The sequence below is a fragment of the Amphiprion ocellaris genome, chromosome 23 (assembly GCF_022539595.1).
Source record: "Amphiprion ocellaris isolate individual 3 ecotype Okinawa chromosome 23, ASM2253959v1, whole genome shotgun sequence".
Lineage (NCBI taxonomy): Eukaryota > Metazoa > Chordata > Actinopteri > Pomacentridae > Amphiprion > Amphiprion ocellaris.
Genome location: NC_072788.1, coordinates 20,109,187 through 20,135,524, shown reverse-complemented (window position 1 = coordinate 20,135,524; position 26,338 = coordinate 20,109,187). Strand labels below are relative to the sequence as shown.

At 37.4% G+C, this 26,338-nt stretch overlaps 1 protein-coding gene across 2 annotated transcripts; it reads left to right on the top strand.

Moving 5' to 3' along the window:
- Positions 1 to 1,650: 1,650 nt before the first annotated feature.
- Positions 1,651 to 24,464, top strand: mtm1 (myotubularin 1). 2 transcript variants are annotated; one of them, XM_023263613.3, is made up of 16 exons: positions 1,651 to 1,754; positions 6,133 to 6,214; positions 8,696 to 8,768; positions 9,198 to 9,292; positions 10,622 to 10,732; positions 11,544 to 11,645; positions 12,658 to 12,741; positions 13,044 to 13,193; positions 14,335 to 14,520; positions 16,069 to 16,251; positions 16,369 to 16,524; positions 16,777 to 16,824; positions 16,998 to 17,090; positions 18,369 to 18,482; positions 18,619 to 18,795; positions 19,292 to 24,464. In XM_023263613.3, exons 2-16 carry the CDS (start codon positions 6,158 to 6,160, stop codon positions 19,481 to 19,483), a joined length of 1,821 nt encoding a protein of 606 aa, XP_023119381.1. In that variant the 5' UTR covers positions 1,651 to 1,754; positions 6,133 to 6,157; the 3' UTR covers positions 19,484 to 24,464. The 2 variants fall into 2 exon arrangements, with proteins under 2 accessions (XP_023119381.1, XP_023119380.1); XM_023263612.3 differs by having other exon boundaries at positions 1,652 to 1,754; positions 19,289 to 24,464.
- Positions 24,465 to 26,338: the final 1,874 nt, after the last annotated feature.

Below are 26,338 nucleotides of genomic sequence, written 5' to 3'. Positions count from 1 at the left end.
TGAAGATACTTTATTCCTGTGTTGCTCACAGCCTTTCAGAAGAAAGAATGTGCAATAAATGCATCAAGAGTTACTTTATCTTTCCTCTCTGTAGCATTTGCAGTGTTTTCTATGAGGCTCACTTAGGGTCAAGTGGGGACTTCGTACATTCTTATTTCACATTGGACATTTTTACTTAGAGTGTATATTACTTTTGTGCATTTTGCATTTTACATTTTTCTTATTGTTTATTTTTACTTTCTGCATATTTTTGCATATTCCTCCGTATTTATGGTGGTGGTAACTTTACTCTCTCTTCTGTAACAACTGATTTTCCCCCTCAGGGATTAATAAAATATTTCTATTCTGTTTTATTCTACTTTTATGTTGCCTCACAATAAGACTTGCAATGTTTTTTGCAAGTTGTGGTGAAGATATGTTGCATGGGACCACAAAACTTTCTCAATGTGTTGGAACAGCAAATTTCCAGTTTTGCAGGGGAAAAAATCCCAATGACCCTTCTGTACAGTTTCAAGTTAATTATCCAGCTGGTTGTTGAGTGTCCCACTAGTCACCAGAAATTAGCCTATTCAGATTAAAAGAAAAACACCATGCAGAATTTTTCAGAATCAGATTTAGCATTAGCTCTGAATCTGTGAATGACTTGGTTCAAGCTTGGTTAAAACATTTAAGCATTTTAGTGCTTTTTTTTTTTTTTTTTTTTTTTAAAAGAAATTGCTTCTGATTTTGTTTTACTTTCTTCGGATAGTGACAGAATGAGCTGGAGAAGCACTTTGAACTCTTGAAGGAGTGCCCAGCTACGACTGAAGCAAGGGCTGCAACTCAGTTCTAGTACTGGCTTAGCTATATTGCTGGGTTTAAGCAGTTTCAGGTCTCGTACGGTTGAGAGTAAAGGCCCAGCAATTGGAATCTCTAAGGCTGCAGCTGTACAAGTTGTACAAAACTGTAAGAGATGGGGCCAGATTGTAATGATACTGAAAAAGGCAGAGCCATTTTGTAATTATTCACACTGATAACGATGTTCCAGTATGAATTCATCCGATGTTTTTATATTAGCTACAAGAAGTGTAAAAGATGAAAAATCAACCTCATTTTGAGATGTTTTTGTAATCTGACTAAAAATAATCCCTATACTGTGACACATATACACTCTGTACACTTTGCACATTAGAATTGTGTGTTCTAATATGTTCTACAAATACAAACAAAATAAAGACATAAGCACCAACCTGTCCAGTGTTTACTGGTAACACTGACACATAATGGGTAGAGGCAATTGGACCCTTCTGAAGCTTTATCTCGTCAGAGATACAGTAGCCTACGTGTCACCATATCGCGGAAGGACGTTTGTCCTCTTTATTACAAAATAAAGAAGCCCAACCCATCAAATCCAGTTCTTTAGTTTAATTACATAGTGACGGCACTGGTTAACAGCACTTTATTCCTAAAAGGAACAGCAGATGAGAACGTACAAAATATATTTATTTTAAAGAGTATACAGAAAACAATGCATCGTCTTGCCTGATGCGTATTCATATAAAATCCAGGCACATCTGTCACTTAAAACAATTATTGCTCCACAAAAATAGGGCAACAGATTTGAAAACTACCTTTCCCTGTTTCCTTTGCGAACGACAATTCGACAACGAGCCAATCTGCGCCATGTTAGCCTGTCACGTGACATAGAGTGAGTTCCTGCTGTGGCTTGAAGGAAACAGATCGACATTCAGCCACGGGAGAATCGCACTTTGCGGGTAAGTTAAGACATTTGGCCGCCAAGAGGCCGCCTGAGTCCATATTAAGTGTTCTTTGGAGGGCTTTGCCCTAGGTTTCGGTGCACTGTAAGCCAGAAATGGCCTGAATTTCTTGTGGAACAAGCTGTCGTACCGTTTAGGCCTACGCTATTTCCTGGTGTAACTCCACAGATGTGCCTATTGGAATGGCCAAGTTGGGAAAGTTCACTTTTGGGGCTTTACATGAGCTTTGTTCTTCTCCACACCGACTTTAACTATTGTATGGGCTCAGATTTAGTAGTGAGTATTTCCCTGTTGTGAAGCCGAGTACATTCTCGATGGTGATGAAGAGTGAAAGGAACATTTTGGCTCTGTGTGCATATCTTTGAACTGTGTATTGACACCGCAAACCATTCCTTAGGTTATTTTGTCCGTGGTAATTGCTAGCTAACCATACCACTCCGTATTACATTGTGCCACAAACCCATTGACTGCTTTTATTTAAAACAAGAATCGTAACTTATTTTTGAAGGAGCAGCCATTTTTAGTCCTGAACGTGTTTCTGTTATTCACAGCATTTTGTCATTCTATTTACCGGAGCTGATTTTAAGTTGTGAAATATATAATAGCATACATTTGCAAATATAAGAATATATACGAATGTTTAAGTGTGTGTCTAAGGACGTATGTGCAAGGTAATACCTGCGTGAGACTAGACGCTTCTCTGTGCTCTGCCACCTAGCTAGCCTCTACCGTAGCCATGTGAGGTGTTTAGGTAAAATTGGTAAATTGTACTGTCTATTGATACGCAGGTGTTCAACAACTGAGACATTTTAGACAACTTACACGTTCATATATATTTCTCCTTTTAGGAAATACACTGAATTCAGGTGAAGAAGAACATTATTTTATTGTTTTTGTTCATTTATTTTATTTTTTAAGTGAAAGCAGTACTCTGTTTATTCAAATTTGAAAGCGCAATAAAAAATTTTGTCTGTAAAATCTTGATAGTGGCCAAAGTAATCGGATTTTAACAGCACCTTGGTCAACTCTGGTTGGTTTAAAGTGCTTTAGAAATAAATTTGATTTGATTTGATTTTGATTTACACAAAAATGGACCGAAGGATTTGGATGAAATTTTCAGGGAAGGTCAGAAATGACACAAAGAACAAGTGATTAGATTTTGGCAGTGATGCAGCGTATAGTCTGGATTCACAGATTTGTTAAAGATTTCTGTATCATTGCAAGAATGCGGCACAGCGTCACTGGAACTATCACTACAAGTGAACGCTACATCAGCTGCCTGCTGATGATCACATGATTGCGACCCTACTACAAATCGACCCTGCGGACTTATCCGGACTTATATGTCGGAAATAATACAACGACTGAGCAGCCTTGGCGGACTACTGTGCTCTCTGAGTGCTTTTCTTGTTCCAAATAGATTTATTAAAGTCATCTGGTGGAAATTCCTGTTTTTCTTAACATTGCAGAAAAAATTTATGTCACTGTCAGTTTTATCCAATATTGTAAAGAACTAATACTAATAGCTTTTTGGCTGTTTGAATAGAGCAACTCACTCTGTGGTTCTGGTTAAGTCAGTCATTGTGGCTACCAGTCACCTTCACTGCAGAACAGCTATTGGTTTAAAACTTGTTCTCTAAAATACTGTTTGCTATCCAGGTTTATTGTGAGATTAAAAGCACTGCACTGATCCTAAAGGTGACTATACACATCAAAGTAAAACTAGCATTAGCTGCCGGGGATGTTGGTGTTTTGCTATCAGTTGCATAATTACCAAGCTTTAGCCAACATGTTTTGTGGTTTGTCAGTTACATTGCTTCTTGTTGTAATTTTCAGTGTGCTTTTATATTGGATTTGTAAATATAAATAGTCCAGTATTCTACTACTTTTTTCTTCCACTGACTGGTTAATTTAGAAAGAAAAAACTAAATAAATTTGTTATAGTTTTCATTATATACTGAATGTTTATTATTTCGTCAGTTGATTTTTGTTTCATTCTTGTATTGTAGAAAGCAAAAAGTTCAGCATAGATTTGGCTAATTTCACATCTCAAAAATGATTGTCATCTTGTGAAGACACTTACCCTAAATGACCTCGATGCAAGAGCAATCCATATCAAGTTTGTTTTTTACAGTGTAAAACATCCCAGTCACTACATATTTTGGCTGCAATGTTTTAATAACCAAATTCAGAAGATTATGTTAATGTTTACAGATAAGAATTTGTCCATTATATATTTTTGAATATTTTAACTCTAAAATATGGCTTTTGGTGTTATTTTAATTTCAGTTTTAAAAATATGTACATCCAGATTTATGATTTCTATCAGCTGTCTTAAAAAAAGAATAAATGAACAAGAATATAAAAAAAATCCATCTGACATTTAAAGGCAACATAGTGTACATATGATTTCAGCACATGCCACACAGACATGTTTTAGTTGATGCTATAAAGGTACAGTGCAGACATTTGATCAGACATTGGAAGCTTACTTTCCACAGGCTATAATTATTCACATAGGCTTTTAATTCTTCAAACTCCACCCTTCTCCCACAGCCTTTCACCGAATGAGGAAGTATTCACTGCTAGTAGTTTCATGTACAGTCACTTTAGAAAACATTCAGACCCATTGCTTTTTGCATATATTTAAATATTGTACAGTTCATGTTAAATGGCTGTATTTGCCCATCAATCTATACTTAACAACAAAACAAAAGTGTTTTTTAGAAATGCTACGAAATAATATTTTTTAAAAAAATTTCTCAGTTCTAAAAATATTTATACCCTTTCCTGTGGAAATCTACATTGTGGACTGGCGTCTCTTGTTTGCCTTAGTTTTCCCGGAGATGTCTGAGAGAGAACTTGATTGTCCACCTGTGGAAAACTGAATGACTTTTGGCTGTTCTCTTCGATGGACTACATACTGTAATAACTGTGTTGGACCCCACCAAAAAAGAGAAAAAAAAACTTCTCGCAAATATTTGGGAGAGACTCATAACCCCCAACAAACCCACTTATCTATGTCACTGCCTTTCTTTAGGGGATGTGCAGTTCTGGTAACCAAAATAATTCATGTTATGTTAAGTGTGAGATTCTTTATTGAGTTAAATTACTGATGTCTCACTATAAAGGTCCTGCATCAAAAATATCATTTCAAAAGTTGTGAATGACAAAAACTATATGGAAATCCTATAGACACAAAAGAGCAAAATTATGTTTGCTCCCAGCAGTCACACCAATTATTGTATATGTTATATTTATGTTAAAAAATATATGTTGGACAGTATACTGCATTGTTTTCAGATTTGAAACTTTCAATTATTGCTATTGATGCTGACCTGCAAGGTTTGTGTAGGTTTATGTTTGTAAGACTTTTTTAGTCAGTTGTTTGGTCAGTAGAAGGCTGTTATCACTTTATATTTTAAAGTGCAGCATTGCTTGTCATCCACATTAATTTGGGTAAAAGTAAGCCAGCTTCATGACACAGAAAATGTTCACTCAATGCCAGTTTAGCTTGCTGACCTTCTGATGTCACTTACTAACGTAGGTCTCTGATTGAGACGGCTTTTCAAGCAGAGTATAGGGTACTGCTCTGTAATGTATTTTTAGGATGATTCATTTTTTCAGTAGATGGTAAGGTGAATTAAAAAATGGTTGTAAAACACAGGTTTCTGAGAGGTGTTGCCATGACTACTGAGATCCAGTATTACAGAGAGATAAACATCCCTAGTGCATGGAACACCTCTTACTTGCCTTACTTTTACCTGATTATTGTGTGTATTGTTGGAAGTTGCAATTCAGCATTAGAAGTGGACTTGTTAGTTAATGATGCAAGCTAATGACACAAGTGGGCTTATTTATGCTCAAAGGTCTTTCAACCTGATTCAACTGGTGGTCAACTCTAATCTAAATTTGCAGCTTTAGTTTTGATTTTTGGCTTGGATAGATAGCTATAAAACCTACCTCTTAAACAACATTGTCTTGTGCCTGATATCATGTAAACATTAAAATGTTTCAAAAATCATGCTTCATTAGAATGTGTGAGCATAATTTAAGTGGGATTTTTTTTTTATTTTAAAGCATGATTTATTTATTAGTTTGCACACATTTTTCCTCCATTCCATAAATTCACTTGGACCCCACCCGATATTGTATAATCCTATGTAATTTTCATGCCATTTGGTCGACGTGTACCTTCCAGACAGGTAAATGTTTTATGGTTAGAAAATTGGGTTATGTTGATTCAAAATGTGATTCTGCTGAGTACCATTGACAATTTGAAATGTGGGATCATAGTGACTGAAAAATAAAAGCTTAGCTTTGCTCATGATGTTTGCATGACACCATTAATGGTCGCTGTATCTGTCATTCTCAGCCTGTGGAAGCCCCCTCCCTGAGCGATGGCCTCACCTGTCTCGGTCTACAACTCCAATGCCTTGGACGCACACATCTCCAGCGTAAGTGGATTTATGAGTGTGTTTTGTCTCTCTTTATAGTGGATCTGCAATGGGCTAGTGTACCAGTGCCCACTAATTAGAAATACAGTTGTGAACAAATGTTTACATACATTTGTAAAGACCCTGTATATTATAGCAATCCTGAGTTTCCAGTCACTCCTTCAACTCTTTAATTTTCTATGATGGAGTCATTAAAACACATGCATCTTTGTCACAAAAAAAAAAAAACAACAATCACACATTTCAGTTCTTTCATGGATTTTTCCTCTGGAATTGTGACAACATCTGCTGGGTCAAAAATATACATACAGCCATTCTCATATTCTAATATTTGGTTAAATATACTTTGGTCATTTTCACCTCAATTAGGCACCTTTGGTAGCTGTTCACAAGCTTCTGGCAGGCTTCTAGTTGTATCTTGTACCACTCCTCTTAACAGAATTAGTGCTGTTCACCTAAATTTGTAGAATTTTTGACACAGACCTGTTTCTTCAGCACAGTCCCTAATCCTTGACAGGGTTTAAGTCAGGACTTTGGTAAGGCAAGTCTACACCTGTAGTTGTAGTCTGATTTAGCCTTCTTCTTTTTTTTCCACTTTTGGTGTGTGTTTGGGCTTATATCTTGCTATAGCACCCAGCTACATCCAAGCCCCAACCTTCTGGTTAACGATTTTAGGTTTTTCTGAAAAATGTGGAGGTAATTCTCCTTCTTCATTATTCCATTTACTTTGTATAAAGCACCAGTTCCACTGGCAACAAAACAGCCCCAGAGCATAATACTACCACCACCATGCTTCACAGTAGGTTTGGTCTTCTTGGGGTTAAGAGCCTCACCTTCTCTCCTCCAAACATATTGCTAGTCATTGTGGCCAAAAGCAATTTTTTTTATTAATCTGACCACAAAACTTTTCTTCAAAGTTATTTTCTTGGTCTCTGTGATCAGCAGCAAACTTCAGTCGATCTTTAAGATGCTGTTTCTGGAGAAAAGTCTTCCTCCTTGCACAGCAGTCTTTTAGACCACGGTGATGTAAAACACACCTGACTGTGGACACTGCCTCCTGTATTTCAGCAGCTTGCTAATTTATTGCAGGCCTGCTGTGAATCACCTTTTTGGTGATTTTTTTTTTTTTTTTCTGGTTCTTGACCATCATGACCACCTGTGATCACTTGTTTTTCCTTCCTGGCTATGGCAGTGACACAACTGTGGAATGCACTTTACAAACAATTGTTTGCACAGTTGATTTGGGGATTTGAAGCATCAACTTTCTCGGCTTGTTCAAGTCAGGGATTTGCTCCTCAGACCAGCACTCAGCTCCTTAGACTTTCGGATTATAGTGTTTGTAGCAGCAGTGTCAGTTGTGGAGGTTAAGCGCATGAAGTCCTCTCTGTCATAGTCTATCAGTTCAGGTACTTAAAAGGAAACCTTCCATGTTTATGATGTCCCATCTTACTGGTCTCTGAATCTGTTCACACTTGGTCCAGCTTGATACTGATTTGTTCGTTCTTCCCTGAGTTTAGTACCTTTTACTGAAAGATACTCGAACTTTCTGAGGTTTGACTTGCACTTGTTTGACTATTTTATTTTTATATTTTTGACATAGACGACCTTCAATCTTTGGGAAACCTCTTACTTTTCTAAGAACTTCTGATGTTGGCGTCCTTTATGATTCCTCTGACCTGCTTGGGATCAGATGTGCATAGAGAATACCTTCGTGTTGCTATTTACCCTCTGAGGTGCTCTTTCTTTATCTTTCGAGAATTGCTGGTCGAGGTTAATGGATGACCCTACCACTGTGACTATTGTAAACTAATTTCAGAACATCTTGCTCACAGTTTTCTTCCTAAATGAATGTCTCATGAGAGACATACTCATTTTGGTATTGGAGGGCTTTTTGGAGAAGTTTTTTGTTTGTCTGCTACAGTTTTGTGCCTGTTGGAATGGAAAAGGCTTTTATTTTGCTAGTGTAATAGCTAGAAGGGGACCTAGGCCTGGGTCTGAAGGGTGTCACCAGACCAACAGCAGTCCTCCTCACTCCAGTATTTTTGTGAAACCTAAGCCTTTTTTGATGACGCCATGACAGAAATTACATATTTTAAGTCACTGTAATGGAAGAATTTCTTGTCTTTAGTTTAATATGAACATTCTCTGGAGGCATAATTATTGTGTCCCTGCTGTAAGTCGTTTTATCAGGTTAATAGAATTGTGAAGCACTAAAAACACAGAATTAGTGATTCCTTCTGTGGAGCCAGATGCCTGCCTTCAGTATAACTGTAAACCTTTGATTACATGTTTTTGACTATTATTGGGTTGGTTAGTATTGTTATGTTTGCATATTTATTAATGTAGATGGTTTAAATCTTACATTTGTTTTACCTATTTTTGTTTCTTTGCCTTTGTACATAACTTATCTCTAAAATACCAAATTAATAAAGGACACATATATTGGTTGGTTCTACAACTTTTGGTGTGTGTTGTTTGTAGACTCCCAGAGAGTCTCTGAAGATGGAGTTGTTAGCTGATGTTTCTCTACTGCCAGGAGAGGAAAGAATTATAGGTAAGTACAATTTACTATAGCTATTCATTCTGTTCAAAGGAATTAATTCTCACTGCCAGTTAAACTTATACAAATCTATCTTTATGTTTTTCTTTGTCACCAGTTTTATACAAAAACTCAGTCCAGCAGTGGTATACCTGTCATCAGTTCACATATGATTGGGTAGCTTACTGTATGGGTTAAACTGAGAGTAGAAGGTTCTGTTATGGCCCACCTTTTTTATGCACGCTTCTCTTATTCTGCTTCCTTGTCTGTGCATATATGGTGATTATTTTTTCCCTCACAGTACTAACTGTGTACATAAAGTAATAATGGCATCTGTACCAGAGTACAGATAGGAAAAAAGGAACCTACTCTGGGTGCAAAATCAGATAAAAGGGAAGATTAGTAGTAGTGCAATCAATCTGTTTGCGTTTTGTCTGTTTTCAGATAAAGACATCATCTACATGTGTCACTTCAATGGAGCTGTGAAAGGCAAAGTGTTAATCACAAACTACAGACTGTACTTCAAGAGTTCAGATGCTGTAAGTCCTATTAAACTCATAAGGGGCCAGTCACTGGCTCTGGACTGTGTGTGTCATGGAAACATTCTGCTTATCTACAAGCGATTGGTTTAAATCTAACACTATATCTGTTTATGTTGTTTTTAACATGGTGCACCACTCCTTTGATCTGTTATTACAGGCTGAATCTTCTACATTTTTCTTGAGGGGCTGCGCAATTTTCACCTGAACAAGCACCGTGTATGCCTCAAAGTCATTCACAATATTTATTCACCACCATAATATTTGCCTTTTTCTGCAATAACGAAAATTCATGTTGACCACTTCAGGCTAACGGAAACAATCTAACCCAAGACTCCTAGATTATCTTCTCATAAAAAGAGCTTACATTGTTACCTTTATATAGCACTAGTATAGTATAGTATGTACAACTATACAAATAATGAAGCTGCTCTTAATACTAGGCATTGCTTTGTCACACACACTCTACAGCAAGCCTGTCATTTTGAGCTACACATGGTTCATGTGGAACTAGACTTGACATACATTTTTCAGCCACATATACTTGTGTGGATTTCTACCAGGTAAAGGAAGTGCAGGACTTTCCCATTAAATTTTCCATGGAACCAAAAGGGGTAATTTACATTGGTCAGGGAGGGGGGCAGAATATGTTTTTTTTTCTTTTTCTTTTTTAAACAGACTCTCAGTTTTCTAACAGTACTTGGCATCATTTAAAGCAACAGCTAATAGACACTAGTGTTCAAAGAAAGTGCATCACCTAGGAATTCACATTTCTAAGCTTGCCAGTTACTGTCCGGGGGGTGTTTACATAGCTGAAAATACCAAATAATGCAATATCACATCTTGTGTCACATATCAAATTATGTGATGCAGTCTTTAACAAATATTGCCATGGTTATTCGGAAGAAAACTACAATTTAAAGGCATGCACTTTCTTTGAATGCAACTGTATTTAAATGAGTTGGTTGTTCTCTGCTTAGTAATGAAACATAGATTACAATTTTTAACACTCAGACTAAAAGCCAGTGTATCCAAAATTTTGCCTTGTGACACTTTGTATTGATTGGTCATAATGATACTGTTCAGGATAACTTAGAAGATCTCTAGGTTCAGGGCTGTTTGTTGTCTTGGTGTATGATCTCCCAGCTTGTAACATGGAATATTATGTCTCCAAAGTACATATTCATAAGGAACAATTTTCCAGGGGGGATTATTCCGTTTATTTTACTTGTTAGAGACTATTTAATTGGTGTACTTGTGTGCTTGTTGTGTGTGACATATTTTGTGTGTTGCTGAGTGTGATGACATGCTTGCTGTTGTGTGTTGTAGGATGTAACAGTGATGCTGGACGTTCCTCTGGGTGCTATCAGTCGAGTGGAGAAGATGGGTGGGGCATCAAGCAGAGGAGAAAATTCCTATGGCCTGGATATTACCTGCAAGGTGTTTGTGCACTTTATTGTTTATTTAGTGGTCAATTATTTATTTACAGGCATGGTGATCTGATGGTCATCTTTTAATGCTACCAAAATGATTACTAGGTCAGTTTCTGTGTATTTAGTCATAAATAGTTGGTATGATTTGTTTAATGTTGGCAATGGCACTGATGTGCTGTGAAAGCCATTATTTCACTGTAGCATAGTGGTTTGTTATTATGCTGAGCAAAGCACAGAAGGTTAAGTTCAAGTTAGTTGAATTTTGACCTGCTGTGACAAATACCTGCATGACCAGTGGAAACATGGCATCCAGCTAGGAATGGAAGGCAAAACGGAGGAAAAGTTGATGCGGTGTGTGTATGAATTCCCCAATTTATACAACACAGGTTTGCATTTGTATCAAGAGCTTAGGAGGAAACCGCTTTCTCTTGTGACTCCCCACGCCTTGTACCGAATTAAGCAGCAGCCGCAGGACATATCGCTTTGCGTCTAAAAGCACCATAACTTATATCGATGACATGTGTAGTGTTATCAGTTACATAATGCACCAAAGTCTACTGAGGACAATTTACTGTCATTGTATTTGTATCTCAGCCATTGTATACATTCACTACAGCCTAAGAAATCCATGGTTGAAAGCCAAGTATTGAGTTTTATTTTAATATAAATGATGGCAGTTATTATCCATGTACACAGAAAACTTTTTTTGTAATAAGAAAATACTAATCGAGTTTGGAATATTATTTTGCATGCCTTATCTGTTGTGTGTGGGATTCTGTGTTTTGACTGTAAATTTGTTGATCTTCTTTGTCCCCAAGGACATGAGGAACTTGAAGTTTGCCTTAAAGCAGGAAGGTCACAGCAGAAGAGACATCTTTGAGCTCCTCTTCAGACATGCCTTCCCCCTCTCACATGGTTTGGTAAGCTGATAACACCTGCTGCCATCTAATGGCTGATGGATGTTCTTCTTGAATGTGGAAAAAGGAGACACACTACCAGTCAAAAATTTGGACACACCTTCTCATTTAATGGTTTTTGTTTCTAATAATTATTTTCTACATTGTAGATTATTACTAAAGACATCAAAACTTCGAAAGAACCCATATGGAATTATGTTGTAAACAAAAAAATGTTAAACAAACCAGATTATGTTTTATATTTTAGACTAAAAACACCTAGTCATTGTAGAGCACAATGAACATTTTGCACAAAGAGAGCACATTTTAAATAAAATGCTTCACTGTCTTTTATTGTCAAATTAGTCCAGACTTAAACACTGACTGTATTTAAGAGCAAAAAACATTTAAATCTATCCAGTGCTGGCTGAGAAAGTACATTTCTCTGCATGTAGTCATCCTCCATTTGTTTCAAAGCCAAGCATTCATGCAAATGTTGAAATGCGGAGAAGCAGCCCCCTCATATGCCATGACACATAGCTACCCACCCACATCACAGCTACATCTGCTTGGCTAATGTTCGTATATACTAAAATTTGTGTCAAGCTTTACACATGACACATTTATGCCTGTGGTAAGAGCCAGTAGACACGATGAAATACCTGTGCTTTTATTCTCTTAACTGCTTGGAAGCTGAATTGAACAACAACAAAGCAAACAGCAATAAATTATATGAACAGATTTATTTTTAAAAATGTTTAAAGCATCTCACTTAGAGCTGAAAAGTGACAGATACTACTGAGTGCTCTGGAAGTCCTGTTAATTTCTTTTTCTGTTGACTTACAGTTGAAGCACAGTGCACATTAAACTGGTTGTATCATTTCAAAAGATGGCAAACTGTGTTAGAAAATGAATTGTTCTTTGATTAAAAAGTGAACGCTGTAAGCCTGTGGACAAAACCATAAGGTGACCAGTGCTGCTGCTATAATATGATTGTAGTCTTTAAATTAAATCTCTGTCTCTTGCCTCCATGTAGCCTCTATTTGCATATGTGACACAGGAGAAGTATGCTGAGAATGGGTGGAACATTTACAAACCTGTAGAGGAGTTCAGACGGCAGGTAAGAAGGAAGACAAGTGCAGCATAATGATTACTTTACATTACTATTAATCTGTGATACCAATACTTGTATATAATTTTGTAATGTTGGCATGTTATGTAAGAAGAGCTGGAAATAAGGTAGAGTTAGGAGATTCCAAGTAAATCATAAACATCTAAGATGTGTATTAGGCAGTCAAAGCAATAAATACTTGGTAGGTATTTTGTAGAACTGAGTTTGGGTTCAAAGTAAAATTTGAATCACGCTGCCTTAGCAATACAGTGTTGTAGTCACGAATTGATGATGATCACTTTCTCCTCCAGGGCTTACCTAATAACAAGTGGCGTATTACATTCATCAATAAGAGCTATGATCTGTGTGACACCTACCCCACTGTGCTGGCTGTTCCCTTTAAAAGTAAAGAGGAGGACCTCAGACGAGTGGCTGCCTTCCGGTCAAGAGCACGCATACCGGTGAGGGCAAAACTGATCTACATAAAATGAAACTCTTGTTACGCATAGTCCAGAGTTTAAAATGTTTAATTTTGACAAAATAAATCTTTACCTAAGATCCATTTATTAACAATTGCATTAACCTCTATGTCAAGGAAAAATAGGATTTGAAAACGCAAACAGTTCTTGTAAAAGAATCAAGATCTTGTTCTTTGTTTCTTCATGGAAATTGTTGAAAATTGAAAACAAAACAAAGGCATTATCCTTTGTAATATCAACTCACAAAAGCTAATATATCGAAAAAAGTAAGCAGTTTGGTGTGCTTGCTTAAGAAAACAGTGAAAATAATAATAGTTTAATCGTTTTTTGGTTGTCATTGCCTCATAACTAATGTCCTATCATGCAGTGAGTGACTCTGAATTTGAAATTCAAAAATGTGCCCTCTAATACTTGCATTGTCATACTCTGAGGGATTTTCTTGCTGAGGGTATTTAAGTCAGTCCTTCCTTTTAGGCTAATTCATGCGGTCTGTGTGTGCATCCACAAGGCATGATGTCAATTTGTTCCTCCACCCAAACCTGTTACATCTGCATTGGTCTGGGCACAAGGATGTGGAATTAATTGACCCTTAGGCTACAAACTAATTCCATGCACTGTAGAAAACAAACCCTACAGTGCCTATAAAAGTATTCATCCCTCCTTGGAGATTTTTCCCCTTGATTGCTTTTCAGCATTGAATCATGGTCAGTATAATTTTGCTTTTCCGACAAGAATTTACAGAAAGACTCACGTTAAAGTAGAACAGGTTTCAACAGAGTAATCTCAATTAATTAAAAATCTAAAATGTAACATAAGTCCTTGCATTCACCCTCTCTAAGTCAATAGTTAATAGATACACCTTTGGCAGCAATTAGAGCAGTGTGGATAAGTCTCAATCGCCTTGCACATCTTCACACTGCAGTTTTACTTCATTCTTCTTTGTAAAACTGCTTAAGCCCAGTGAAGTTGCATGAGGATCGTGAGTGAATATCCCGTTTCAAGTCCATATGTCACATAAAATTTTAATTAGTTGTGCCATTTGTTGCCATTTAAAGTAACTGACCGCCATTCCTTGTCCGACAGTATAGACAGACGTCTATAAATGCATGTCTTTGTACCTTAGGTTCTATCGTGGATCCACAGGGAGAACCAAGCAGTGATTGCCCGCTGCAGTCAGCCTCTTGTTGGGATGTCTGGTAAAAGAAACAAGGACGATGAACGCTACCTGGACCTGATCAGGGAGGCAAACGACACCACCAAGCTCACTATATACGATGCTCGGCCCAGCGTCAATGCAGTGGCGAACAAGGTGAGGAGTGACAGACACATGAGGGTGGAACAGGTTGCAGTACTCTGCATCTGTCTTAAATAGGAAAATAGTGACAACAATGCACTGTGTAATGGGATTGTAAATCGTTAACGTACAGATGTTTAGAATGACAGAAAACAGAGAAAAGAAACAAATCCTGACACAAGCTGTTTTTTTCTATTATACATTTGAAACACACAACTAAAAAGATGAATACAGTTGGAGTTTTGTTTTTATTTTACATTGATTAAATGACTTTTTTGTTGCCGACAAAATATACACAAATCTTCTGATATCCAGCCAAAATATTCTAAGATGATGATAGAATCAGAGTGAAATTATTTCTTCAGTATCATCGTTACAATACTGTTTAGGTATCTTTTATGCTTATGCTTTTATCTGCTTTTATAATATACATTATTGAATACAGAAATTTCACAAAAATGTAAATGTGTTTCAAAACTTGGCTGTGGTGAAAGAGCTGATGCATTAAATTAAGAAAAAGAAGAAAAAAGACACATGAACACATGAAGTGTGTGGCTTACATGTTTAAGCTTCCACAGAAGACATGAAAAATAGCACAACATGAAAACATGGCAGATGTGTAGAATGATGAGGGGACTGTAACAACTTCGAACTCATACTTGAAACAAACATGCCATTTTACTTCCCGTTTTCCGTATGATTTTCTATCCTTTAAACTTTGCTTCCACCTTTTAAATGACATCAGTTTAGGGCAACAACTAGCGATTGTTTTTATTAGCCATTAGCAATTAGTTGTTTAGTCAGTCAGGTGTCAGGAAATGGTGGAACATGTTGTGTGTCCAAAACACCCAAGATGGCGCATTCAAATGTATTGTTTTGCCGACAGTCCAAAGTTGTTCAGTAAACTTGTCATAGAAGTGTTCTGAATCCAAAAACTACCCTATCTTAAACTGGAACTTAAATTTTCTTGATTATTAAAGTACTTGACGGTTAATTTAATAGTAGACAAATAGTCAAGTGATTATTCAATTTGATAATCAATTGAATAATTGTCACAGCTCTCCATTAGTTACACTGTCGCACCTTGATCTTCTGCAATGATTTAATGAGACTGACTCAAGAATTTGTTCCACTGTTAGCTCAATAGTTTACCTCTAGAAGCCAACTACTTGTGAAAAGACTAACAACTATCAAACTAAGTCAAGGTCTCCTATAACCCTGTGCTTCTGTTGTTGGTCAGAGACATCAGCTATGAAATCAAAAATTATTATTAAAAAAAACAACTAAATGCTGCCAGTTTTGGTAGATTGATTATGGAAGAAAGTTGTTTTCGTATTTGAGTGTACTCATGTAGTCAGTGCTGTTAATTTTGCTGTCCTCAAGGCAGCAGGCCCTCAATGTCCAATGAGCACTCTGATAATATCTCAAAAGCCAAAGCTTCAGTAAATTTGTTGTGAATGTTGAGGGTCCTTTAAGACAATGAATCGTAGAGTTTCTTGATGCCCAGATTTCCTCTAATGCCTGCACATGTACAATTGAGTGCTCAATCTTTGCAATCTTCAGGCCACTGGAGGAGGCTACGAGGGTGATGAATACCAAAACGCAGAGCTTGTCTTCCTGGACATCCAGAATATCCACGTCATGAGGGAATCCCTGAAGAAACTTAAAGATATTGTCTACCCCAATGTGGAGGAATCCCACTGGCTGTCCAGTCTAGAGTCTACACACTGGCTAGAACATGTAAAGGTCAGGAAAAAAAAACCATCTATTTACACATAAAAATTCTGAAATCACCAAGGCATAGTTTATCATTTTTATTTAATGTATTGTTCCTTCTTCTCAATCCTATTCTTGTGCAAGTAGCTTGTGTTGTCGGGAGCCATCCAAGTAGCAGACAAGGTTTCCAGTGGAAACTCAGTGGTGGTCCACTGTAGTGATGGCTGGGACCGAACTGCTCAGCTTACGTCTCTGGCCATGCTGATGTTGGACAGCCACTATCGCACTCTGAGAGGATTCCAGGTCAGTAACTGCACAGAGATGAAAGGGAAACTGCTGAAATATGGGCAAAAAAAGTTGTTAAATTGGAAAGTTCACCCCAGTTGTGAGCAGCACAATATTTTTTTGTATTGTTTTTGCATCATACCATCCAGTGGTTGCACTGTACCTTTAAATAATGGAATGTAACTTTTATTAACAGTCTGGCTTTTACAATAAGGGTTTAGGGAAATGAATTGACAGAAATGAAGTTAATTATTGTTTGTGTGTTTGTAGGTGCTGATTGAAAAGGAATGGATCAGCTTTGGGCATAAATTTGCCTCAGTGAGTAACAGTTTAACAACACTTGTATTTACAATGAACTACGCTAACTGTGTTGTGACTCCATAGTCAATATTGTCTGATAGTTTAAAGGAATATTCAAAAAATTGAGTCAGACATTTTTACAAGTAACGGCTCAGGTAACTAAATGTGTGTGTTTGTGTGTGTGCTTATAGAGGATAGGTCACGGTGACAAAAATCATGCAGATCAGGACAGATCGCCCATCTTTGTTCAGTTCATCGACTGCGTATGGCAAATGACTAAACAGGTATGTTTAACACATCTGAATTATCTAGCACAACTCAAGTGTTAATGTAACTACAAAATTCTTAACATTACTTGTTGCTTGGTAGTTATAAAGAACTGACTGAAATTACCTTGAGTTTTTAATGGCTAGCAGGGCAAGTTTATTTGTCAAGTTCAGGTCCTGTGTCACCAACAAGCCACTACAGCCCTGTTTTACTTATGTAAGCACATCAATCAGTGCAGGGAATGAGGTCTTAAGTGCATGGACTTTGTGGGCATCTTCATGTGCTATTTTGGTTCATCTGTGTGCAGAGGTGCTAAATTTGCAGAAAGTGTTTGGGTTAAGGATGAAGTGCAATATAGACCAGAGGTTGTGGGAAGTAGTTAATTCAGTGTCAGCCAACACTGGTCATCACTGGACTCATAGCACTGAATGAATCCAGCACAGTGACAACACCTTAAATATAGACACAGAATTCATATTGTTTTCTGGTGCATAGCGTCCAGGTGTGAAGACACAGCATTGAGAAATCTGCTGCCAAGTGCAGACAGTGTAAGTTTTTGATTTATTTTGAAAGATAAAGATTTAGAGAACGCAATACTCCGCCAAGGCTGTTCATTCCCCCATATGGCATTGTGAGAAATGCAGCACTTGTTTATTAGTTATTGATGATCAGAAATCACGGCAGCCTAAAATGTGACCATTTGGAATAGATGTACCCACAAACGTAATGACGCTGCCCTGAGCACAGGTATGCATTATGCATGTGTCCGTTATGTACGGATACCGAATCGCATGACCTAAATATGTAGCGGGCGGAGGGAATTGATGGGACTCAGAAACATTCCCACAATCTAATCGGTTGTTCTTTGTATCATTTCTGATGGATATGTCCTGTTAAGTCCACAGTGATCAATTTGTAGTAGGATCGCAATCATGTGATCGTCAGCAGGCAGCTGACGTAGTGTCCACTTGTCATAGTTACAGTGACACCGTGTCGCTATCGCGCAATGATACAGAAATCTTTAACAAATTCATGGATCCAGACTATAAGCCATATCACTGCCAAAGTCTAATCAGTTGGTCCTTGTGTCATTTCTGACCTTCCATGAAAATGTTATCAAAATCCAGCAGTCTGTTTTTGAGTAATGTTGCTAACAGATGGACAAACTAACACCGATTGTCATATTACTCTGCCATGTTCCTTGGCAGAGTAACAATGATGAATGACCAGAATAAATGTACATAAAATAACACCGTGACGTCATCTTTGAATTGTAACTAGTTCTCTCCTCTCAGTTTCCTACAGCCTTTGAGTTTAATGAGCACCTCCTGCTGACCATCCTGGATCATCTCTACAGCTGTCGCTTCGGGACTTTCCTCTACAACTGTGAAAGTGCACGAGAGCAGCATGTAAGATAACATGGATAGAAAACATTGTTTGCTCTTAGCTGCCCTACCGCATGCATGCATGCAAGCATTGCTTTGACTTTTAGCTTTTAGCTTGTTCTGTATTTGAATTGCAAATGTGACACCCCCTGTGTTGCAGGAGGTGCGGTCAAAGACAGTGTCTCTGTGGTCCCTGGTCAACAGTAAGATGGATATTTATTTAAACCCCTTCTACACCCCGGAGTCCGGCAGGGTCCTCTACCCTGTTGCCAGCATGCGCCACTTGGAGCTCTGGGTGACCTACTACATCCGCTGGAACCCACGTATACGACAACAGGTAGGCTCATCTCATTTGACTAATTTCAGCCTCTTCCTCTACTCTGTGTGTGTGACAAGTGCCCGTGTGACTCAAAAAACATCTTCAAGCAGAAAAAACTCAGAGATTCATTGTAAAAGAAGGACTCTCGATTTGAAATAAAGAAAAGGGGCAAGTTTGCTGAAACAGGAGGTAGATTCAGCTGTAATCATTACCATGTAGGGGCTGAAAAACTACTCAACTCACATAGTTTCCAGGCTGAATTAAAATCTTTGACTGGGAACCTTATATGAGGCAAGTTCATCCCACCTCCCCTAGAGAAATAATTCCAATGGGGCTTAACTCTCCTGGTCAGAGAATGAACTCACCAAACGTGCATTCAAAACTAATAAAACATTTGAGCTGTCTTCTTCTGTGTAACATTTTGTTACTTGTGTTGTTGCAATTCAATGCACCAGAGTATGTGTATTGGTACTGCCTGTGACTTTAAATAATGTGTGTGTGTGTGTTCCAGCAGCAGCAGAGTCCAGTGGAACAGCGCTACAAGGAGCTGTTGGCCCTCAGAGACGAGTACTTGAAGAAGCTGGAGCAGTTGCAGCTGTCGGATTCCTCCACTTCCTCCCGTCTGGCTAACAGCCCCACAGCCAACACCTCCTCCACCACCTCAACACCAACACAGCAATACACACACCTACAGACTCCCTTTTGAGGGCTGGTAACACACACTTGCTCACTCACAGATATCAGATATACTTGTTGACTTGCACTTACGTCCTCTTTGCTCCAATTTGTGTTTCACACACACGCAGGGAATTAATTAGTATTGTGCAGTCCTAAGTGTGGATAACAAAGAATGCTAATAAGATTTAGATTTGATGGCTATATTTAATACCATAGTGGTGATAATGGTGATTTATGCAATATGTCACAGTACAGCCTTGTCTCAAGACTTTTCTATACACACACTGATCATACAATGAAGCCTTAAAGACATTCACTGGCTTTAAGTCCAAGGGCTTGAACACACAAGACACAGCGGTTGTGTTCACACAAGGAACAGAGCAAAGCTGAAGTGTTTTTGGTCTGTATGTCCTACTGTGACTACAGATTAATGAGAATAGTTGATCATTACAGTTCTTTCTTCACCTTAGGAAAAGTAGTCTGACAAGAAATGTTTAACTCAAGTCTTCTTAATAGCTTTTTCAGGAGCTTTTAATTGGAGAGTTACGCAAAGTGTTTACTGACACCCTGAGATGCTGCTGAGATTAGTTTATCAAATGACATGAGAGCTGATGTTATGATTTGAAAAGTAAAAAGCAGGAAAGCCTCAGGCTTATGCAGCCACGAGTGGAGATGCTGGTGAAGAAAAACTGACAGCATAGATGAAACATTTCCTTCATTTTGATATAATGTATAGTTGATTTTAATAATGGTTCAAAAATTTCAAAATGTAAGTTAAACACATTTCACAGTTAGATGTCAGAAAACTGCACGCACTTAGCCCAGCTTAACCCTGTGCTGCTTCACACCGTTGATGTCCTGTGTGAGCAAAGCGTAATGCTAACCACGATGTTGTAGAACTCTCACTTTTCACACTTTTCCTCCTTGCTGCATGGCTGTGTAGTGTTGCCCAGTCCTACAGGGAACTGATCAAAAGTGCTGCAGAGCTAATGCAGCAGCGTTGGAGGCTCCTACAGTAGATGTCACTGTAGTTTCCAAACAAGTGTTATATACTGAGTGTGGTCAGATTTGGATGAATTAGTGTGGAATTTTTCCATTGTCACCTGAGGATGGAAGCTTTCAGTAAAGTTTAAAATATATATATATATTTCAGGTGCTCAAGATAGTAAAAGGAAATGAAATGATGCTGGCTTCTAACTCTGAATCACTACTTGTACTTTAAGGTTTTAACTAAACTAAGACCCTGGATGGAGAAACCAGCCAAGGCCCATGAATACAATTTGTAGATATTTTTATTTCACCCTCACTGAAAATTCACATTGAATCTTAAAGTACATGTGCCTTTTGGACAAGTGTTGGCTTGTGCTTGTATTTGGGAGCTTGATGTAAGAATTATTGGACAATATACATTGGAGCAAAGTCAGTTTGCTTTAATATGTGAGTAATTTATTCAATCTCAAAATGCTTAGGTAGTACTACGGTATCATCATTTTGACATTTTGAGTCGCATTTTTGAATTCTAATAACTGCAAAAGTCTAGTCTAGTATGTTCTCAGTCATCCAGGTCATGGTAATTGTCAGCGCTTTGGTAAAAATACCTAGTATGAGCTACCTATGACCTAGTATAACAAAAAAAAAAAGCTTTTTAAAGCAACACGTTTTTGATTTTTATTTATTTCATTTTTTAAGTTAACTGTCAAAATATTTCCTAAATTATGTGTAATAGTTTCCAATATACTAGAATTTCATTTGGATCACATAGTAGTATCTTTTTTTCCTGATTCAAATGGGCTTCCTTAAAATTCCCCAATACAAATTCATGAAACCCAATCTGTTCAAAAAGCGCATGCTTTAAGAGTTGAAGTGCTTTAATGAAGCTGGCATCTACAGAGCGGTGTACAAAGTCAAACTCCAGACATCACAGACAACAGTGTGTGTATCGATAACAGAAATGCTGAGAACAGTATCTTTTTTTTGATCATGACAATTGAATTAGACTATTTCCAGAAAGTACATGACACAAGGATTTTGCTGCTAACAGCTCGTATTTGGGTTGTTTTAACATTTGATATAAATTCAGAAAATAATCATAAAATAACAAATATTTTTGCTATATCATTCTGTCTGTCCGTTTATTACAATCACACCTGAGTTTAAAGTACTCTGTCACTGTGTTTGTTCAGTTAGTCTATAAGGATGCTTGATTTCAACCTTGGTTACTTAGGAAATTAGGGCTTTATTTGAGGAGTACAATATGAAAATGTTTTAAGTGTGATCATTTTTGCCACCACAGTGCATAATCAGTCAGCGATCATTTTAATAGCACGTTAAATTCTGGTTGTTGTGTCATTTGGGCATAATTCAAAAGAAGAACAAAGCCAATGGATAACTATTAAAAGCAGCTCCAGAACTGTACTGGTAGTGCTGCATTGTGGAAGGGGAAGCGGTTAAATGCAGGTTCGAAACATCTTAAAATCTACATGGAGCACCACTGTTGATAAAGTCCTAGGCCTAAATCTGTAACATTTTATAAATCACCTTTTTCACACATGGATGTTACAGTAACCCTGAACTTTTAGTAACAGTGGTTTTATTCAAATGAGCTCTTTTTTGTTCTTTAGTCTTCACATTGACTTTTCAAAACTGGATACACTGTCTTTGACTTGTTGATAGTAGCCAGTAGAGTTGCACAGTGTGAGAAGTTGTTTCTAGAAGGATTTTCCCCACATAACTTTGTAGTTGTATTGATAAATTAATATTAAGTTCCAGTAAGTCAGCAGTGTTTCCTGCTGAGGACCTTGTAGACACAACAGTTGTTTGAGCTTGGATACATGAAAAAGCAATCATATGTCACGAGACAGACTTAACTGTCGTCTGCCATTTGCCCTAATTTAAATGTCAGTAACAGAATTTAAGCTTGGTGATGTAGAGTTTTCTCTCCTGTGGTTAACTTGTCTTCTACAGTGTACACAGGAAACAGAATGGGACTTCTGAAACCCTAAATACCCATAATGTCTCCCTGCTGTGTTTTTTTTTTTTAAACGTCAGCCTTGAATTCCCAGAAATGCAGCCTTCCTGTTGAAAAGCCTGCTCAGACAATACATTTTCCTCCTCACAGTGTATTCAATTCAATGGGTTTTCAGCAAACTGAGAAAAATGTATATACAGTGTAAGATTTTCATTTGTCAATGAGGTATAAGTCATTTTGTGAAGCGCTTCAGGTTATGTCCAGATTTGTGCCTTGACTCTTGTGAGAATCACCTTCATCTCTACAAAGAGACACACTTGAGCTGTCTTGGGCCATGTTTGAGATTGACATCTTTGTAGTTCAGGGTTCCAAAGAAAAAAAAACACACCCTTGGATTGAGGAGGAAGCAGAGCTATGCCTATTTTAAAGTGGGAGGAAGAGGGTGGTCACGGTAGGGATTCCTCAGGTAACTACAGAGGGTAGAAGACAAGATAGTTTACTAAGGTAAATTCTCTGTGTGGAAGGAACCCTCTGTTTATCTCCTTAAATCCCACTGTATGATGCAGTACCTGTTCAAACAGAGCAATAAAAAACACGTTTTAGTAGGTCTGTGGCATATTTAGCCTTAAGTAGTGCAAAGTAAGATGGTCACAAGTGCTGTAGGTTTCAGACACATCTTCATCTATGTGCAAATCCTGCAACCCCACGGAAGGGGCAGAGAGTCACTATATTTGTGCTTTTCTTGTTTTATTCCTGGGCCTTGGCACATCAGTCTAAATCACAGCACCTCGATTTGTTATGCAGTGGTTTTGTTCTGTCCTCCCCTTAACCCAGTGTGTCACTTGGTCAGTAATAACTTCTTGGTAAACATGGCATAAACGAACAACTGGGGAGAGATCTTTCTAATAAATTACAGTTAAAAATAACCAAACCCAATTTTGTCAGGACCTGTTGGGTTCTGATTGGGTGGCAGCTCTACTAATACCCCCTGTTCATTGAATTATTTTAAAGTAGTTGAATAACATTCATATAAACTGCTTTTTGAGCATACTTGGTCCCTTTATATAGTTTCCAAGCAAATCAATTTACAGACCGACTATCGATTGTCATCAAGGCTTTGTTTCCCCCATCACCAGAAGTAACTATGACAAAATAAGGGAGTAGAGATCTCAAACATGACCCGTTTTTATGACTGGAAGGATGAAAGAGGGTAGATCAGAGAGTGCAGTCTGAGTCCCGTGTTGACAGAGAGATGGATAAAAGATTCTACCAAATGGATACTTTGGACAAACGTTTGGTGTCCTTGATCAAAGGTTTGAAATTGGCTGAGAAGGTTAAGCAACAGATGGAAAAGAAGTGGCAGAAACATGAAACATATGTGTTGGTTCCAGGGTTGTGTTGTTAGGGAAAAACAGATAAAAAATCTATTTTTTTTATTTTTTACTTTGTACAAGCACCATGATGTAATTACCTCAATCAAAACCTATTTTACTGTCTAAAGTTCTATTGTTGTAAGATACAATTATTTTATGTAGTGTAAAATCTTCCAGTTTTATAATAAAGGAAAGTAATGTTGGTTCAGAAATTGTTGGTATAAATTGTGGATTTCTGCTCCATTGGGTCAAATTGTTCTGTTTTATATTTAAGGGCATTTTTAGGGGTTGTACTCATTTACCCAGGAGCAAAAGACAGAAGTTTCTGGATACTGTTAAACCTTAACATCTTCCTGTCTGTTCTCAGCGGGTCTTTACCTTTGAGATTCTCTCTGGCTTTGTGGTGATGACTGAGAAGTACTTGTTCATTTCAGTTTCACTCTTTCATTAATGTAGGGATTGTAGTTTGAGGGTATTGTGTCATATTATAGCCTGCTTTGTCATAAATACACATGAAATGTGTTTGAGGATCTTCTCTGTATCAACAAAAAGGTGAAATCTGAAAACATTTCAACTGTACTTCTTTTAATCATGTTATCTCCTCTCCACAGTTTGTTGGATGGCTCTTTTTATGTAAATATTACTGATTAAATTAATTTAAGAATTTCTGACAGACTCCCTGCATGTGTTGTTTATTCAGTTGCTTTTTTTGTTGCTTTGCCCTTTATAAAGGTAGCCTTTTCTCTCCGCATTAACACTTTATTAATTGAAAAGCCACATATTACATTAAGGTGAGAAATTTATGTGCAATTAACAAAGTGCCATTTACTAAACTGAAGTTTTGACTGTGGCTTCATACTGAATATTTGCCTGATCTATGATGGGCTTTGATCGGGATGAAATCAAAGCACCACTTTAAGTAAAAAATGACTATATCCACCGACTTCATCTATTCCTAATATTTGCTTTTTATCCTGCAGCAGGCCATCGCTCACTCAGGACTTCTTGCTTGCAGTGCAGCATCAATCTAAGTATGGACATGCAGTTTGGCTCTTCAGTATTTCCATTTTGAAACAAAATACTACATTAATATTCCAAGTCAATTATCAATGTGTGTTCTGCTGCCTTTAAATTGTTGCAGAGACTTAATGACCTGAAGGCGGCAGCCTAAAGTAGCTGTAGACAACAGATACTAATAGAATCAATCTTTTTTTATTATCCCTCATGAGACCATAAGGACAGTTTTGTCTTTTTCGTGTTTGATTCCTGTAATAATTTTGGCTGTTTAAATGTATATGGCATAACATTTTGCAAACCACACCTTTCACAACTTCAGCCCCCACAATGCATCAACAATACATATGGACAAAAAAATGTTACACTCAGGACCTTCAGGACTAAAATATGTCTATTGACACGCATTAAAACTGCTATTACACTTTTGTGCTTACATGCAGGTGTTTGTGGCCAAGTCCAAGTCTAGAGTCACTGAGCTTAGAGTCCAAGCAAGTCCAAGTCTTGTTTTGATTTGATCAAGTCGAGTCAAAAAGTCATAAGATCGTGACACAAGTCCCAAGTTCCCATCTATGGTAGGCCAACTTGAATTTCACATTGATAGGAATTGTTGATTATGGGCATCATAAAACCCATAGCTGAAGCAGATAAACTTGTCTTCACTTGCACTACATGTCCACAGACACGTTCACAACTATTCAGAATATAACTCTATTTTTCTTTTGCCGTTCTTGGCTTGACTTAGCCTTTTATGAGTTTTCTGGAGAGTTTTGTCTTTACACACTAGAGGGTACAAATCGAAAAAAAACTTGAACTCTTGAACTAAATTATTCTTTATTATTTTGTTGAAACACTAGTCATTCCTTATTGCTGAAAAGACAGAAAAATTTTGCCAAAAGGTTTGCCCTGTTTTTGAATTTGTTGTAAGAAGTCCTCCAATTTTATGTCATTCAAATATTGTCAGATGTTTCTGAATATTTGTCATTACTGGAATTGGATGTCAAAAGAGGTAGGATTCTCTGAGTCCCCATCTCGTTTGTCATAATTTAATCCATTTGGTTCTTTATTTAATTTTTTAAAAATGATAAGTTACTTATTGTAAGACAAACATGCATTTTAAAATATTATTTTGACTCAAGTGTCAATATGAAGTGTAAATTATCATTCTGGGTGCTTGTTTATTCAATACATACTTGCACGTTGGAAAACCTTGAATATTTAAACTGGCAGTATGTGTGGAAAAAGTTGTTGTTTTCTCTTTCATGTAAGCATTTGGATTAGACTGGGAACCTGCAGAGGTTTCTACAGATCACAGTGGAAAAAGTACAGTATGACATTATCTGCACACCAACATCATTTCATTTAATTGCAAAGAACAAAACAGGGACAGTGCAAATTGAAGAACTACATTGTATATTTTGTTATCTTGTAGTCATCAAGTTGAATGCAGTACTTAGTTTCCTTCTAAGAAGTTAATTATTCTGGCAGTGTTAACACCAAACTGCTAAATATTTCAAATGTAAAATAA

Coding starts and splice junctions, on each gene's coding strand:
- mtm1 (XM_023263612.3), top strand. CDS start 6,158: ATGGCCTCACCTGTCTCGGTCTACAACTCCAATGCCTTGGACGCACAC. Junction 6,215..8,695: donor TGGACGCACACATCTCCAGC/GTAAGTGGATTT, acceptor TGTTGTTTGTAG/ACTCCCAGAGAGTCTCTGAA. Junction 13,194..14,334: donor GGTCAAGAGCACGCATACCG/GTGAGGGCAAAA, acceptor TTTGTACCTTAG/GTTCTATCGTGGATCCACAG.